This window comes from Corythoichthys intestinalis, chromosome 7, assembly GCF_030265065.1.
Source record: "Corythoichthys intestinalis isolate RoL2023-P3 chromosome 7, ASM3026506v1, whole genome shotgun sequence".
Taxonomy (NCBI): domain Eukaryota; kingdom Metazoa; phylum Chordata; class Actinopteri; order Syngnathiformes; family Syngnathidae; genus Corythoichthys; species Corythoichthys intestinalis.
This window is the reverse complement of record NC_080401.1, coordinates 28,120,834-28,136,973: the sequence shown is the minus strand read 5'-3', so window position 1 is coordinate 28,136,973 and position 16,140 is coordinate 28,120,834. Positions and strand designations below refer to the sequence as shown.

The following is a 16,140-nucleotide window of genomic DNA, read 5'->3' as shown; positions in this document are numbered from 1 at the left end:
AACAAGAATAATCATTGAGTGAGTCCACTCAAATCCGGTCAAGCTGCTCACTTACACACAATGAATTGCCACAGCAACTGTTTAACAAGTTAAACGATGATTGACGCATGTGGCGCTTTGAAGTTTCGGCTTCCAGGTATCTCTGGCAAGAGCAAACCTTAACGTCTGTCAATCATCGTTAACTTCAATGAGCAACTCCAGTGCACTGCTTTACCAAGAAAATGAGCAGAGTGAGACTAAGTGATCAGATCGGGACAGCTCATCTGTATTCATTTATTTTCATTTTTTAATCAAAATAAAATCCGCGATAGACTGTGGGCGCGAAGTTTGAAGCACAAAGTTGCGAGGGATCACTGTAAACATTACCAGTGTCGTCTATTATGGTTCAACTAATCATAACAATAAGCAGGGGTGCACATAATTTTTTTGCCCAGGTTCTCAGAGGACCTGGAGATGTGACTTGGTCCTCATTGAGCTTGAGAGCCGACCCGCCTGATGCGATAAATTTATGACAAGCTTTACTTAGAGCCAATTAACTTTAATTAATTATATTAACAATTAATGCTTGATTAACATCAACTGGCACAACAAAATTGCCATAACTTTGAAGTGAAATGTAAAGAAATAAGAAGCACCAATTCAAAATAAAGGGCATTATGCGGCTCCCACATTAACTCCAAGCCTTTTTAAAAGTGGGATATCCTCCTCATAAGACCTCATTGAACGTGCATGTTTAGCTTTGTAAAATGCGAGCAAAAACACGTTTGTCAGTGCATGTCGCTGTTCATTACCTTTATTCCGCCACTTGTCCATAGGGCGAGTGGGGTCCTGTTTGACATCGATAGTTTGCTTAATTTCCACATGCTGTTTTTTTCGTGCTTTTCAAAGTTTGGATGGCTGAAATTCTTTGACCCTACATAAAATGCGCTGCTCTTATCGGCGACATTGGGATTCTCACGGCACATTTTGTACCGCATTTCCGTGCGAGCATCATTTGCTTCTAGCCATGGTACCTCCTGTAGCCACTTTTCAGCAAAAGTCCTTTTTTTCGGTAGCTCCGGTGACGTCTCTGTCGTCTGTCTGTCTTTTGACGGGGTTGGGGGAACACGGAAGTAATTTAGTGATGGCCAAATGAAGCCTCATGAAGCAATGAAGCTTTGCAGCCAATTGGTTTGCACATGTAGCAAAGCTTCATGGTGCTTCATTTACCCTATGGCGCCATCAAGTGGTCTAGAAGCCCAAGAGGTCAACATTGTTAAGAATTCAATGGCTATTTGCTTAAGACAAAGATATGAATGTGCTTGTGTTAGTAATTTAGTATGTGAACAAAATACAACAAGTGCTAAGGGTAATTTGTTATTCATTTTTATTTAGAAATAATAGCTTTCCCACAGTGGCTGGCTTTAAACAGTTTCTTTTTTTTTGGAAAATATTTCACCAGCTTTAGAAAATATTCTTTCACAAGGCACAGATGAAGCTGGGGTGCAGAGAAATGTGAGTGCCAGTTTATATAAATTTGGGTAGGTATTGTTTTGTGCCTCCCAGTACACTAATGGATTGTTCATTCTGTTGATGTTTGGTTCAGATAGGTACACACACACACTCACATTTATATTAAAGTAGTTTTTCTCCCTTACCTTATTGAAAGCAATCAAATAAAAATGTTCCAATACAGGGGAGGATCGCTCTTTTCGCGCAGGTTCCATCGCAAGCAAAGGACAAGGCTCGAAAAAAGATTGCACTGGTTGCACTGTTGCGCACAGATGTAACAAGTACAGGAGCCCGAAATCCACAAAATGTGAGATAACAGGCGATCGCTATTGCGTTTTGCAACCAATTTATACCGTAGTCTGTCCTGTTTTTGCAATGTGCGCCAAACGTTGGATCACTTCCGAAGCACTCACGAGATTCAGCCGGCCGCCGGCGAGGCTTCCCACGTCATCATTTCCGGGTTTTGCCGAAATGAAGCGCGCCTCGCTACAAGCTTCGTGGAAACCCCCCTCCCATTACTCGACACAAGCTTCGGAACCTCGGCTCATTTCGTCCCATCACTAAAGTAATTACTCAGTGTGGCCTGCCTCTTCAAAATTTTGAGAAGTTATTTTCTCGTGTCCGCCGCAAATACAGTGGTCAGCCATCGGTATGCAAAAGCGTATGGAAGCCGTTGAGGGCCAAAAATACAGTGGTCAGCCATCGGTACGCAAAAGCGTATGGAAGCCGTTGAGGGCCAGCGCATTTGTCTACGTCCAGTACGCATGCGCGCATGCGGACCACTTATGTGCACCCCTGACAATAAGCAACCACAAACATACAGTATGATGTGAAAACAGTATTGTTTTTTTCTGCCCTATTTTCACCTGAGCAGCATGCTGCCTCTGTTTCTGAAGGACGGTCTCCTGGTGCCATATGTTGTGACTTCGTTAGCCTTTGTCTACTTCAGCATCTATTTGCTGTCAGCACTAGAGCACTGTTCGGAAGAAGAGCTTGGATTGGGATCTTTCCAAAAGCTCTTGTTCTTCCTACCCAGAATGGACCTGGCTTGCATTTTGAAATGGAAGGTTAGTATCGCCCGATGTTGCAATAACATGAGAATACTCAAAATGATGAAATAGAATCTGGGCACTATTACAGTTTGGTTGATAGAATTGCCAGATATTTGTGTGTCTCACCAATTTGGCAGTTTTCAAGGTTTCTGCCCCTAAGTGCTGTTTTTCTAGTTTTATCTCTTTGAGAAATCTTCTCCATCTGGTAAGTTTTAGACAAACACGCCTATCAGGCATAGGCTACAATACTTTTGATCAGTTGTAAAATTGGCAACTTCAAATTGCTATCTTCTAAGGTGTGTATCGGTTCCAGGTGAATTGTAAGTTCCTTTTAATTAGGGCTGAATGATTTTGGAAAAAATGGACATTGCGACTTTTTGGGGATTTGCGTTATATTGCGATATTAAAGCTAGAAGAATTTTCACCAGATGACTTGAATAGCTCTATTTGGAAAGACTGGTTGACTCACTATGACCACATTGTATTCATTAGAGATGTCCCGATCCGATCACGTGATCATTAATCGGGGTTATCTCGCCATTTTTCAGAGGATCGGAATCCGGTGAAAACTGTCCAAACTGACCAAACTGTTTTTCTCTGTCAGCAGTACAACATGAGTAAACCATTGTGTTTTCAGCAGTGTTGTTAATTTTACTTTAAAAAAGTAATTAATTACAGTTACAAATTACTTCTCCCAAAAAGTAATTGCGTTAGTAACTCAGTTACCTGAATTTAAGAGTAATTAGTTACTTGGCAAAGTAACTAGTGATAGTTTTCATGTTTTGTTTTTTTCTCAAAAAAAAAAAAAAAAAAAAAAAGGTCACACAATATGAAGTTTAAAGGGTTTTTGGGACAATTGGCCCTAGCCCAATTCTTTACCCTCCACTTAACTAGACACAAGGGTATTGCGATAACTATATAGTAACCTTTGCTGTGTGTGGAAGTCATTTAAAGTTGTGAATCAACCGTTAAAGTTGTTAAAATTGCTCCCGCTATTGCATTAGTTCCCTTCTGTCTACTTTCAACATGTGTAAGTTTTAGAACTGTTTCATCATTTAAAGATAGATTTAAGTCAAGATTTTGCCGATTTAGGAGCATTTTAGATTAAAAAAAAAAAGAAAAAAAAAAGTAGGTTCGCTAGGAAGGATCTCTACAACAGAGCCTTCCTGAGAGGTCTACTGCTTTAAGATGGCGGCTGTTTACTAACGCATGTAGTCCTTAAAACATGTTGCCAATGCAGCCGTGTCTATCATTTGCATCTAGTTCTATAATATGTGATATCTACCCTATCATGTGGGCGTAGTTTGTAGGCTACAGTCAGGTATTAATGGAGCCACCTAGCACCGCGTTTGCAACGGCGTCTTCCCCACTCCTGCTCTGCTCTCGTCCCCGTGAGTCCGTTTCTCTCAGACTTTTTTTTTATTCAACCAACTTAGTAACGCATAGTAACGCACGCCTTTCCCGCCTCAGTAACGGTAACGGCGTTGCCAAGATGAGAAAAGTAATTAATTAGATTACTCACTACTGAAAAAAATAACGCCGTTAGTAACGCCGTTATATTGTAACGCCGTTATTAACAACACTGGTTTTCAGTGATCTCATCACAGAAAAAACAGCATACATAGCTAATGCTTTTATTAATTGCACTGGAAGAAAGCAGTATACTTTACATTATTTATAAAGAAAGATTATGTTGTCGTTATTATGTGCTCTTTAGGGAATGAAAGCTTCTTCCAACCCAAGAATGATTCATTTAACTTTTCACAGTGTCTTGACTGCAGGGACAGCCCCATAGCAAAAGGGGCACTGGTAGGTAGGGTGTCAGAGATTAAGAGAAGGTGTCTTTTTATAGCGTGTGTCATTAACACACGTTTGCCTAGATATATTTATTTACACAAGCAGCATAAATAGCGAGTGATGGTGATAGTGTTTCATGGGTTTGGGCTGGTTGGTTGGGCGCGGGCATGAGGTGTTTCCTCGATCGTACTCACTGATTTATCTTGGGGTCATAAAGCTTAAATAGACATAGAAGTGATCTCACTCCCACCATCAGCTGTTTGCATCTCTGGTGGTAAATTGAATTAGTGCTTGGTTGGATAAATCATAGTCACATTACAACAGTTAGTTTTTAGCCTGAGGTGCCAGGTCTTTTTTGATGTGTGTTGAAAATACTTTCTTCATGGTTACATGATCACATAAAACTGTGTGGTGATTAAATGTCATTAACTTACAAAACTAACTAAATTAACTAAACTTTTTAAAAGAGGACACAAGGACACAGAAAGATATCCAGCAATACTGACAATCAAAACAATGATCTATTATGTCAGGGAGTCTTTCTTTAAAATGTCAAGTATTGCACAGGAGATCCTCACTTCGTAATGGTTCTGACATTTCAAGGTTAACAACAGTGCACAATGTAAGAATACATCATTAGGCATCACAAGAAAACGCTGTCAGTTAACACTGTACTTGGTGTTTACTGTAAAAATCGCTCAAATACGACAAAACTAAATTACCCTAAGACATAGACTACAGTTAAATCATCACAATATTATTTAAATCTCCATTGTAAACAAATGACAAAATATTACTATTATGAACTGTATTGTTAGAATCCGGGTTCACAAAATTTTTCCACCCACCAATATGAATGTTTACATCAAGTTGTCCACAATCAGAATGTGTGAAAACGTCTTTGCAGTATTTGTTTATGCCAGGAGTGTCACCACATATTTTGCTTCAAGGGCCTCATTAATATGACTCTTATCCCAACCGGGCTGTACTGATATATAATTTTGGCCAAATATTCTATAAGTAGGACCAATTGGACAGTTGGTATGCCCTGTTAGTCGATGCCAGTGTAACTAAAGCCTGAGAAGGGGAGAATTTTTTTCCCCCCTGTTTTTCTCCTTTTCAGTTAAAAAAAATTGCCTTTATCCCACTTTTGTCACCATGTTGTTGTTATATACAAAGAAAAGACTTAGTGTGCCGGATGGGATTAGAGAGATACGGCAGCAGCCACTGACGGCACCCTTAGGCTTATATAGTGGTAGGGTCGGGCCAGAAAGCAGGACGTGACAACACCCAGGTATGTCACTACACCCGATTTAATGTTCGACCCGCCAAAAAAATCCAGACAAAAAATAGTTTCTGGCTAGAACACTCTGTTGTTCTCCTCTTGTGCCCATGTTTTCAGCACTCACCTTCAAACATATTTCATGTATTTAAAAGAAAAACATTAAAATGACTGGACAGTGCCTTTAACTTACCTTGTATTGAATTATAATACAGTGCCTTGCAAAAGTATTCGGCCCCCTTGAACCTTGCAACCTTTCACCACATTTCAGGCTTCAAACATAAAGATATAACATTTTAATTTTTTGTCAAGAATCAACAACAAGTGGGACACAATCGTGAAGTGGAACAAAATTTATTGGATAATTTAAACTTTTTTAACAAATAAAAAACTGAAAAGTGGGGCGTGCAATATTATTCGGCCCCCTTGCGTTAATACTTTGTAGCGCCACCTTTTGCTCCAATTACAGCTGCAAGTCGCTTGGGGTATATTTCTATCAGTTTTGCACATCGAGAGACTGACATTCTTGCCCATTCGTCCTTGCAAAACAGCTCGAGCTCAGTGAGGTTGGATGGAGAGTGTTTGTGAACAGCAGTCTTCAGCTCTTTCCACAGATTCTCGATTGGATTCAGGTCTGGACTTTGACTTGGCCATTCTAACACCTGGATACGTTTATTTTTTAACCATTCCATTGTAGATTTGGCTTTATGTTTTGGATCATTGTCCTGTTGGAAGATAAATCTCCGTCCCAGTCTCAGGTCTTGTGCAGATACCAACAGGTTTTCTTCCAGAATGTTCCTGTATTTGGCTGCATCCATCTTCCCGTCAATTTTAACCATCTTCCCTGTCCCTGCTGAAGAAAAGCAGGCCCAAACCATGATGCTGCCACCACCATGTTTGACAGTGGGGATGGTGTGTTCAGGGTGATGAGCTGTGTTGCTTTTACGCCAAAAATATCGTTTTGCATTGTGGCCAAAAAGTTCAATTTTGGTTTCAACTGACCAGAGCACCTTCTTCCACATGTTTGGTGTGTCTCCTAGGTGGCTTGTGGCAAACTTTAAACGAGACTTTTTATGGATATCTTTGAGAAATGGCTTTCTTCTTGCCACTCTTCCATAAAGGCCAGATTTGTGCAATGTACGACTGATTGTTGTCCTATGGACAGACTCTCCCACCTCAGCTGTAGATCTCTGCAGTTCATCCAGAGTGATCATGGGCCTCTTGGCTGCATCTCTGATCAGTTTTCTCCTTGTTTGAGAAGAAAGTTTGGAAGGACGGCCGGGTCTTGGTAGATTTGCAGTGGTCTGATGCTCCTTCCATTTCAATATGATGGCTTGCACAGTGCTCCTTGAGATGTTTAAAGCTTGGGAAATCTTTTTGTATCCAAATCCGGCTTTAAACTTCTCCACAACAGTATCTCGGACCAGCCTGGTGTGTTCCTTGGTTTTCATAATGCTCTCTGCACTTTAAACAGAACCCTGAGACTATCACAGAGCAGGTGCATTTATACAGAGACTTGATTACACACAGGTGGATTCTATTTATCATCATCGGTCATTTAGGACAACATTGGATCATTCAGAGATCCTCACTGAACTTCTGGAGTGAGTTTGCTGCACTGAAAGTAAAGGGGCCGAATAATATTGCACGCCCCACTTTTCAGTTTTTTATTTGTTAAAAAAGTTTAAATTATCCAATAGATGTTGTTCCACTTCACGATTGTGTCCAACTTGTTGTTAAATCTTGACTCAAAAAATTAAATTTCATATCTTTATGTTTGAAGCCTGAAATGTGGCGAAAGGTTGCAAGATTCAAGGGGGCCGAATACTTTTGCAAGGCACTGTATACAAATAATTTTGCCTCGCCTTTCCTTTAACTGCACATAACAAACAATACATTTGTTGTTCCACCCACTTCCACTTCCAGGTGTGCCGTATGTTTGACACCCCTGGTTTAAACATACGGTTTCTCTATTGCTGTGACATTATTAGAAAAACAAGCAAAACATGAGATCCAAGGTATTGCCTGAAGCTCTTGGAGATTGGATTGCAGCACAGATAAGATACTTCTATTTAGTCTGACATCATGTTTCTAAGAGTGAATTTGCCTTTATTACTAATAGAATTGGTAGAAATTTGGGACGGACTCTCTTTACGAAGCTCGCTGGTGACTGAAAATCCTGAAGTTTTTCTGGCTTAGTTCCATAGATCCTTTGAAGATATTGAGGGAAATTTCTACATTTGTTAAATGTTGTCCTCAAAATCAGGTCAGTGAAATATCAATAACCAGGGAGGCTCCAACTTAAGCCATTATAATTTGCGGCCATGTAGGGTCACCAAGAGCCAATTTGTGGCGTTACTGGTTCTGTTTAGTCATCATTGTATACATTATGTTTGAGTAGTTTAGCGTAGTCTATGCATTTAGTCTAAACATTCTAAATAGAGTGCATGTACACTATATACAGTGTAAATAATACTTGTATTAATCAACCCTTTCAGAAAATACTTTGTGTGTAGCATATGCCTCCATGTTCACAAGAGTTAGAACAGTGTTGGTACAGCGTAAGTGATTGTTTTACTTCTGTGATGAATAAAGTTCTCGTTAGCACAAGTTGTTGCCTGCACATTTTGGCACTGAGCGTAATTTTATGTCGCTTCCCTTGTTCCTCTCCTCCAATTCGCTTACCCATATTAAGGCAGGCAATGTGACGCTTAACCCAAAAGTACATTCCATTTGCATTCTTTTCCTCTTATCCTCACAACATTCAGTTTCGGCAAATTTGTTTCTGGTACAAAAAAAGGTGGGCAAAAAGGATACTTAAATTGATTTAAGAAAAAAAAAATATATATATATAGTCAAAAGAACTTGTGTAAAAATATAAAATTGACCCTTTCGGGTGACATTTCTAATATATTACACTCTAAGTTCATAATATTAAAACAAAATAAACACTTGTTACAATTATAAAATCTTAAAATTATGAATAAACAAGGAAAATTGTAAGCTTTGAATCCTTAGCAGCAACAATCTGAACATGACAAATTTAATTTGCCATTTTTAAAGTTTTTGGGATGGAGAAAGATATCTACTTGCTGCTTGTGACAATTTCTAGATGATTTTTTTACATGGAGAATCAACATTCATTGTCTGATTATGCTGTTTTAAGTGAGTTAACATAACTGTGCAATTGTCGACATAACTATGGATTTATCCACTTGCCTTTGTCCATTGGTAAATTTAAAGAAAGTCAAAAAGTGTTTAACGCACTGGCACTGGTGGTAGCTTCTCAAGCCGGCGGCCCGTCGCCGCTGGCTGCTCCAGGCGGGCCAGCCCAACAGTAGTGATGGTCTGTTAGCTCAAGCTCGTTGCTTGCATTTGTCATGTCTGCAATTTACAACACTTAACATGCTGCAAAGTCTATACTACTAAACACTGGAACTACTACTGAGTGTTCGACACTTAAGGTGTCCGTGCGGAAACTCCCAAAGGACTCCGATTCCGCATGCAGTGTTTCTCTTGTGCTAATGATAAATTTTCTGAGGTTAGGGTGCATAAAACAAAACCGGAACAGTACGTAAGTGAACCAAACTGAAAATGCAAACTTAAAATGCAAACAAGGAACCAAACTAAACATAATAACAAATGTTTTTATGTTGTTTCCATTTCACCACTGACAATCCCTCTTTTTGCCTTTCAGTTCTACATCAGCATCTTTGCCATGGGCTGTTTGAGCGTCGCAAGCATCACTCTCTCCCCACCACCTCATTTGCCCGACTTATTTCCTGTGCTAGTGTCCACATTTTCTTTTGTTCATTTCTTGGGGACATTTGTCTACTTCAACGTCATCCAGTTCAGTGAACAGCCAAGTAAAAATAGACATAAGAAGAACAAATAAATGCAGCAAACACTGGAGATCCATATTATATTGACTCACATGATCCAGTGCTGCACAAAAGGTATGTTTTCACTTTTACAAAAACTTTTCAACTCATCGCGATTGTATGCTAAAGCGAAAAGATGCCTAAAGAGCATCAATGTTTAATATCCAACAATGATCTGCAGGATTGCACTGTAGAGGATAATGGACATTTTTAATAGTTTCCCCTCTAGTAAATAGAGCTACTAAAATACAGGTAGTCCCCGGGTTACAACTTACCCGACTTACGTGATTTCAACTTAACGATGACAGAGTCTCATCCGCCATTTTGTCTCAAATTGTTGTTTGTTTTAAATAATTTTGATTTTTGTTTTGTAATTCATGCTTTTTTTTTGGCGCATGAAGCGTTGAGCAGGCAGTACTTCCAAACGCGGGTACGAGCGCATATGCAGATGAAAAAGAAGATATTTGCGCACACGAACAAGAGCGCACGAGGAAGAGCGCACACACAAAGAAGCGCATCCCGCAGCAGAGTGTAAGAATGGGCAAAGATTACAGCTGGAAGCCTGAGCTCACATTTGTTGCTTGTGAAGCATCCACAGAGGAAACACCTGTATATAACACCTTTTGTACTGTTTATTGTGCGTTTTACCTGGGGCGAGTTTATGTGCGGACGCCAACTGTGTCACATTCTGCTGCTGGTTAGATTTTGTTTTGTTACAGAGCCGGCTGTGTCGGCGTTTCCGACATCGCACCTGTAGCTAAATCAAGCTAATCAACATTAGTATATAAACGCCGGCGATCCAAGACAACGGTGCCGAGATATTTACTTGATCGCCATTCGACACTTGTGCTTTCGAGGCTCCATGGATTTTTTTTAGTTTGTTCGTCAGCTGTTTTTTCATTTGCTGATTCTTCCACCTTGTGCAGGTATTGAGTATGGTTATTTTTATCTTATTGGCTCACTGCTCACCCCATAGTTTAGTGTTATTTGATCCCCATCGACCTCTTTTCACGGACCCCTTTTGTTATTCCCCCTTTTCCCGCAATTGCGTGTTTTTGTTTTGGTCGTATTAATAAACCCTTGTACGCATCCCGTCAATTGTTGTCTGCTCTTGGGTCCAATCTTGTATTCCGCATTCGCGGATCGTAACAAACTAATAGATGCTAATCGTTTGTGTGGATAATTATTGCTGTATCAACAGCTAGATATAAACGTAGCTTTGAATTATCAAAGATTAAATTACCTTAATTTCATTTTTAGTTTAATTCTGCAATTGTTGATGTCATGAGCAGCTGAGTAAGGTCAGCAAACTTGCTGTCCAGCTAGGTCTTGGCAAGGACAGAGCAATGACGTATGATACATGTTTTTGGATAGTTAGTTTGAGATTTTGAGGGTATTTAGGGGTACTTACAGGGTTAATTCCGACTAATGCGAAATTCGGGTTACGTTACCAGCGTAGGAACGCAACTCGTTCGTAACCCGTGGACTACCTGTATTTAAAATGCATTGCACGATGATGCAGTGCAGTACATGCTACATCTGCTGAGGCTTTACAGTCTTTGTATTGTAACAAGTTATGCAGAAGGGTTATAATAATCATGGGTCATGGGTTAAAATAACCATATTAGGAAGTCATTATCACTCACACACTTTTTGTTAATTCAAAGCTGTTTTAATAAACGTAACTCTTACTGTCACAAACTGTTAATATTTAAGGGAACATGCATTCCACACCCAATTTGAAAGTTCCCAGGTGCCATAACAACATGTTGGTGACATGCTTCAGTATATACTCCTAAGGATCAAGAATGGAGGATGTTTTTAAATCATAAAGGTATTTTTGCTACCATGAAGTGTGTTCGTTTCTGGAAAGATGTGTCTTTGGCAATGAACCAGCCCTCATTCCGCTCTGCAAATTTCGGCTCATTGGAAGTCAGGGTTTTTTAAACTGAATCTCAATGTAGAAGTTATGTTATCCCCACTATTTCATAATGGTGTGTGTTTGGGGGGGGTGCATAACAGCTTTGTCAGAAATGGGCAGATTACAAAAGATTTGTAACATTCTAAGTGTAAAAAGCATTGGTATCTATGCTATTGCAAAACATGATGGGGTATGGACTGTTAAGACAGTTCATCAAGTTAATTATATTTAGCTGAATTTTATGTCACCTTCTTATAAACTGGAGTGGTGCTGAGATTTTTTTAAACACATCATACAATTCTTTTTGTATGAAAATATTTTAATCAGGAAACAAAAAAACTTTGCCAACAACCCGAACTGGACGCCGTGTTTATAACCTTATTAAATTATACAATTCTGAGCAGCACATAAACCAAATTTATTTTACAAGACCACTACTGCCTATTCGGACTACACAGCACCAATAATTAGTCACCAACACTTCTCCAAAGTTTTTTATCAACATTATTAAACATTTATTTCACGTCGTTGGCACCACATTGTACCACTGGATCATAAGACCTGCACATTTCACACAAAACCAGCAGCACGACAGGGCCTTAAAAAAGATGATGGAAGGTGACATCTGGGCATAATGCTATAAACTTGAAATACCACAGAAAAAGGTACATGCAATTCCACTCTCCAATCTTTCTCTGAGTTAATGACATGGGCATAAAAAAAACCCATTACAACTATAAATGTTAGCAGGTCAGTGAGAGGTGTGGAGCATCAGAGGCCTGGAGCCAGTGGCCAATAATGGGTCCACATGGGAGTCCAAGATCTACTTTGTTTTTTTCCTTTGAAATAATGGGGACAAAATTGGATACATTTAATAACAGTTGTATACATGCTTTTTTGGCACTGACTGGCTCAGATTTATGTGGAGACTCATTGACTGGTGGATGTTTTGCTTTTCCTCCGTTACCCGCATATCAGACATTTTGGAAAGAAAAAAAGTTATTATTTAACAATATATTATCTTTGTGAAAGTATAACTTTACTGCAACGACACTGGATGTCATTATTTTTTTATATACCTTGAGGGAAACATTTTTAGTTTTATGTCTTTTTTAAGTTTGTCAATTTTTTTGTAACATTGTTTGGACATGCTAATACAAACGTTTTGACGTCATTTTGCACGTTGCCACCCAAGCAATGTCTCTGTCTTGTCTCAGGAGAGATTGACTTAGTGGCCCATCCTGAGTGCTGCCACCTCTTCAACCCTCCACAGCCTGTGGGGAAATACTAGTAGTGTTGATAAGAATGGGAGGTAAATTATGTAAGTATATTGTATTTTTCAAAATCCTTTATTTTCATTCTGCTTAATAAAAGAAACAAAATGCAGTTTTTAATAGTGCTTTTTTTAAGAGGAACAAAAAAAACAAAAAAAAACAATTGCATGCTGACTGGCTCTGTGGAAAAAGTAACTGGCCCTGTTAAATCATGAATTAATTGTGGCTAATCACATTTTTGAAAAACTGAGTGTTAATAATGTGCATAACTGGTGTACACAAAAAACAATGAAATTACTGCATATTCTAGACATCCTTCCAGTATTTTATAAATTTTGCGTCATACTGAAAGGTGTTTCAGGTAACTTGATTACCTGATAAGTGTTTTAAATGGCTAAAATAACATCTATGGTTAACCCATTTATGGCAATTGTTGGTGAGGAACAACCAATCCATTTTGGCTGGGAGGGTTGGCAGGGAATCCTTCCAAGTCGTAAAGAATTGGACGTCCATTTCCACCAATGGAAATGAATGACTTAATTGTAAAAACAAACAAAACATCTTGTTTTAATCTTTACTTTAGAACATAGAAAATAAAGTAATACACCAAAAAATCACATGTATAAAAAATATATAAAATCCATTAAAATGTTACAATTGATACTTCGTCAATATAGACAATATAAACAAATAACATGCAAGACAGATGCAATACTGAAGTTTTAAAGTCGAAGTGCAGGCAGCAAATTACTTCGTGATTGTGCTGTTTCAATTTTTGGTTCAAATATGAAAAGTAAATATTTGTTACCAAAATAACAAATAAGGTCAACCACTGCTTTGATGCTGCATCACAAGTCATTTCAGATTAGAAATAAATATTCAGGGTATCACTGAGTACTTCCGGTATATTCTATATTCCTTCTTGGAACACTGGCTGACTGGAGATCAAGGAAGTGTTCACAAGGAACTCGGGGTGTTGACCCAATCAGGAACCAACACTGTCACTCACACTTTGCGAGTCCATTGGAAACCCATACGACACTTTGAAAGGGGCTGAATGAAAACATTAGTTATGTTAGCTAGCTTTGTCCTTCATGTGGCCTCTAAGGGCGATAAAGTGAGAGTTACATGATCTACCTTAGGCAGAAATAGGAAATGTTGCTGTGAACAGCAGCTGTTGCTTGGGTCGACTCGTGCGCCGCGAGGCCTCGGACTTCCCAGGCGCCGCCAAATAAAGAGACTACTGTGTCGTAAGACCACCAAACAACCTCCTTGCCCTCCCTCACGCTCCCAAACCTGATCCCGCGCACACACTTTTACTTTTCTAAAGTGTTAACCTGCAGGGGTGGGCAGGATTTCAACATCTTTAGCCACAAATAAGACGACATTTGCTGATGGAAAGAACATTATTTGCACAAAGTCGCCGGATTGGGGTTCTTGTTTGCAATCAAAATTTGTCAGTTGCCTGGCAGAGGATAGACGCGGCAAATGATTCGCCGCTATCCGTCGCAGACGTTTCATGGGCAAACGAATGACGGCATGCGAGACATTTCAGTTTCGCCGCTGACAGTGTACGCTCGACATCCATCTCCAGTTTTACCTTGACAGGTTCATAGACAGCGCTTCACAAGTTGAAGAGCAATTCCATTAGCTGTCAGCGGCCAGGATTCCTTGCAAAACAAAAACCTGGGGAATATGGGAGAAGAAAACATGATCGTAACCCCTTTTGCACCCAGTCATATTCCACACTCCAGACTGTCAAAAGGGAATGTTTGCCAAGTATAAATCCAACATAAGAACAGTTTTCAATATGCCATAGGAACTTCACTCATCCAGTACGTGTACAGTTAGAGATTAAGTGGATAAATGTACTTTAGTCGATGAGAGACTAAGAATTCTTAAGCACTACCCTTCTTTGTGGTAATTAAAAAGACGGAAATCTTCAACAAAAACAAAAAAACTTTGTATATTCTTCATATCATGTCAATAGTGTAGCCCACTTGACAACCATAATAGCCTACTCATCCTTAAAGGATCCCCTTCCAACTGTTATGGCTTCCCAAGGTTCTCTCCCCCTTTTTTCCTCACTGTCTGAAATGTTGGCAAAAGGATTATTTTCAAGATGTGTATAATGTAACAACGGCTTAAAAAAATATTAAATATTATGTGATTTTTATGAATACAACCTGATGAATACTTAAGCCCAGTTTTAATATTTGTAATGTTGGTCATAATTACCTGAAAAGCGATGTATGTATTCTTTTCGGTGGTAACGCTGTCAATCGAATCCGAGAAGTATTATTCATAAGGCAAATTTTGTACTATGCTGTAATCTGCTGGTGTGCCTAACGTTGTGACCGTTTGGTGTATTTTGCACCTTTGGTTGAAAACAAAAGCCATTCACTAAATCAAAAATCCTACCTGAAGATTGCACAGTATGCAATCCAGCGCGCCGATCGAAGTTGGTTGTATATTGGACCAAAACAGCCCAATATACAACTCCCCGCTTTAATTACAGCAGCGTGTTCAATCAGAAAGCATAAAACTCCCAGTGGACAGGTGGCATGTGTCCATGAGGCCTCCAAGGATTGATGTGCCCGCGACCCATCGCTTTCTGGGCTTGCGGCCCACCACGCGGGAAAAAGTGATGGGATTTTATGACATCTTAAGGAGTCCTCTTTTCAATACAGCCCATTACTGCTATCATACAAATCTTTCCCTCTGTGGCCCATCTATAGCCTGATCAATTTTTACACTGCTGAGCCATCCCCTTTCCCCCACATTTTTTCCATACTCAAAATTAATTAAATACAGGATCTTTTTGTTTTACAGGCAAAAATGTCAATAAACACAAATTACCATCCTGTGCTTATTTCATGTTTAATTGTAGCTAAAAGCTTCAGAGAACATTTAATTTGTTTCTGTAGAAGCAGAACTGTTTAAATGTTATTTATTTTTATGTAGCAACGAAAATATATTGTGAAGTGCTGCATTGATTTAGAACATAACCATGTCTCCATACGGACAGGAGGCGCTGAATTTATGAATCCTTTGCACAACTCCTTTAATTGAATTTTCCAAATCTCACACCACACACAAATAATCAATAGCTGCTGCTGCTGTGTGGAACTTGCTTCAGAATTATTAGGGCTGTGCTTTTTCAATTTTGTAGTCATCAGCAGATACAGGCATGTTGGGTATTTGTAATGCAGGAACAATACCCTGAGGATTTATGCCTGCTCAAAGCTTGATTGTTCACTGAAAGTGACTTTTTTAGAATGCTTGCTGAGACTTTTGTTATTGTCAAAGAATGGTTGTAAGCACTTCTAACAGTGCACCCCTTTGGATTTGTCTAAAGAGGTATAAATATTTTCATGGATTTGGGAGCCACGCCAATGTGAGTTTCATCTCATATGAAAATATAGCCTGAAGTTGAGCACTT

The 16,140-nt window shown here is 39.2% G+C and overlaps 1 protein-coding gene across 2 annotated transcripts in view; it reads left to right on the top strand.

Annotated features, from left to right (window-relative positions):
• The window catches only part of alg6 (ALG6 alpha-1,3-glucosyltransferase), a 38,722-nt gene extending 23,240 nt beyond the window's left edge, over positions 1 to 15,482 (top strand). Inside the window, exons 13-15 of one of the 2 annotated variants that reach the window (XR_009063832.1) lie at positions 2,366 to 2,558; positions 9,320 to 9,578; positions 12,642 to 15,482. Coding sequence is in view for 1 of the 2 variants with exons in the window: in XM_057840842.1 (XP_057696825.1) it covers positions 2,366 to 2,558; positions 9,320 to 9,517 (391 nt within the window). In the remaining variant the exon portion in view is untranslated. Of the gene's footprint in view, positions 1 to 2,365; positions 2,559 to 9,319 lie in introns of both variants that reach the window. The other variant, XM_057840842.1, reaches the window with a different exon arrangement.
• Positions 15,483 to 16,140: the final 658 nt, after the last annotated feature.